The sequence below is a fragment of the Tupaia chinensis genome, unplaced genomic scaffold, assembly GCF_000334495.1.
Source record: "Tupaia chinensis unplaced genomic scaffold, TupChi_1.0 Scaffold145993_1, whole genome shotgun sequence".
Taxonomy (NCBI): Eukaryota; Metazoa; Chordata; class Mammalia; order Scandentia; family Tupaiidae; genus Tupaia; species Tupaia belangeri.
This window is the reverse complement of record NW_006205849.1, coordinates 18,411-19,153: the sequence shown is the minus strand read 5'-3', so window position 1 is coordinate 19,153 and position 743 is coordinate 18,411. Positions and strand designations below refer to the sequence as shown.

The following is a 743-nucleotide window of genomic DNA, read 5'->3' as shown; positions in this document are numbered from 1 at the left end:
TACTTAGATGTACTGATTCTACTTTTATTAATATTAGGAATATACTCTCTGTTTTCATGGTAAGACTGCTATAGGTGCATTTTCATAGGAACGTTTACATAGATGTTCTTAATGTCTTTGACACAGTACAACTTGATAATACAGAAAAAGAAAAAACCTTTTTATTTGTTATTAGACTCGGTACCATAAACTTGCATATAAGTTAGTTAATCTAACACATTACTCTAGATATGTATTTAATACTTATGTCTTTTTATGAGATCAGTCATAAGCACCTTGACATAGCAGAATATTTATGATGCTTTCATCTCAACAGCAAAAATATTTGGAGATCTATAAGGGAATACTTGTAATATTTTTAGCAATGAATAAGTTAGCATAGAGCTAGAATGTTTTTACTTCATTTTATTCTCCCTTTGCAAAGATTTTATAGACATACAGAGACACAAACATACAGAGAAAGTAAATTTCCCATGTTATGCTCTACTTCTCAGTGCTGATGAGGTTAAATGTATTTTTACAGGGGTTCATGTCATTTGAGGATGTTGCTGTGGACTTTACCTGGGAGGAGTGGCAGGACCTAGAAGATGATGCTCAGAAGATACTATACAAGGATGTGATGATGGAGACCTACGGCAGCCTGGTGTTTTTAAGTTAGTGTAACTCCCATATAGCTCCCCAAAGTAATTACTTTCTCCTTTTATAGTAAATGTATAAGAGTTTTATAATGTTTATTACTATTC

At 32.3% G+C, this 743-nt stretch overlaps 1 protein-coding gene across 1 annotated transcript in view; it reads left to right on the top strand.

Moving 5' to 3' along the window:
• Positions 1–523: 523 nt before the first annotated feature.
• The window catches only part of LOC114006187 (zinc finger protein 25-like), a gene marked incomplete at its 5' end in the record, with an annotated part of 2,533 nt that continues 2,313 nt past the window's right edge, over positions 524–743 (top strand). Inside the window, one exon of the mRNA XM_027768358.1 lies at positions 524–653. Within this exon, the coding sequence (XP_027624159.1) occupies positions 524–653 (130 nt within the window). The remainder of the gene's footprint in view (positions 654–743) is intronic.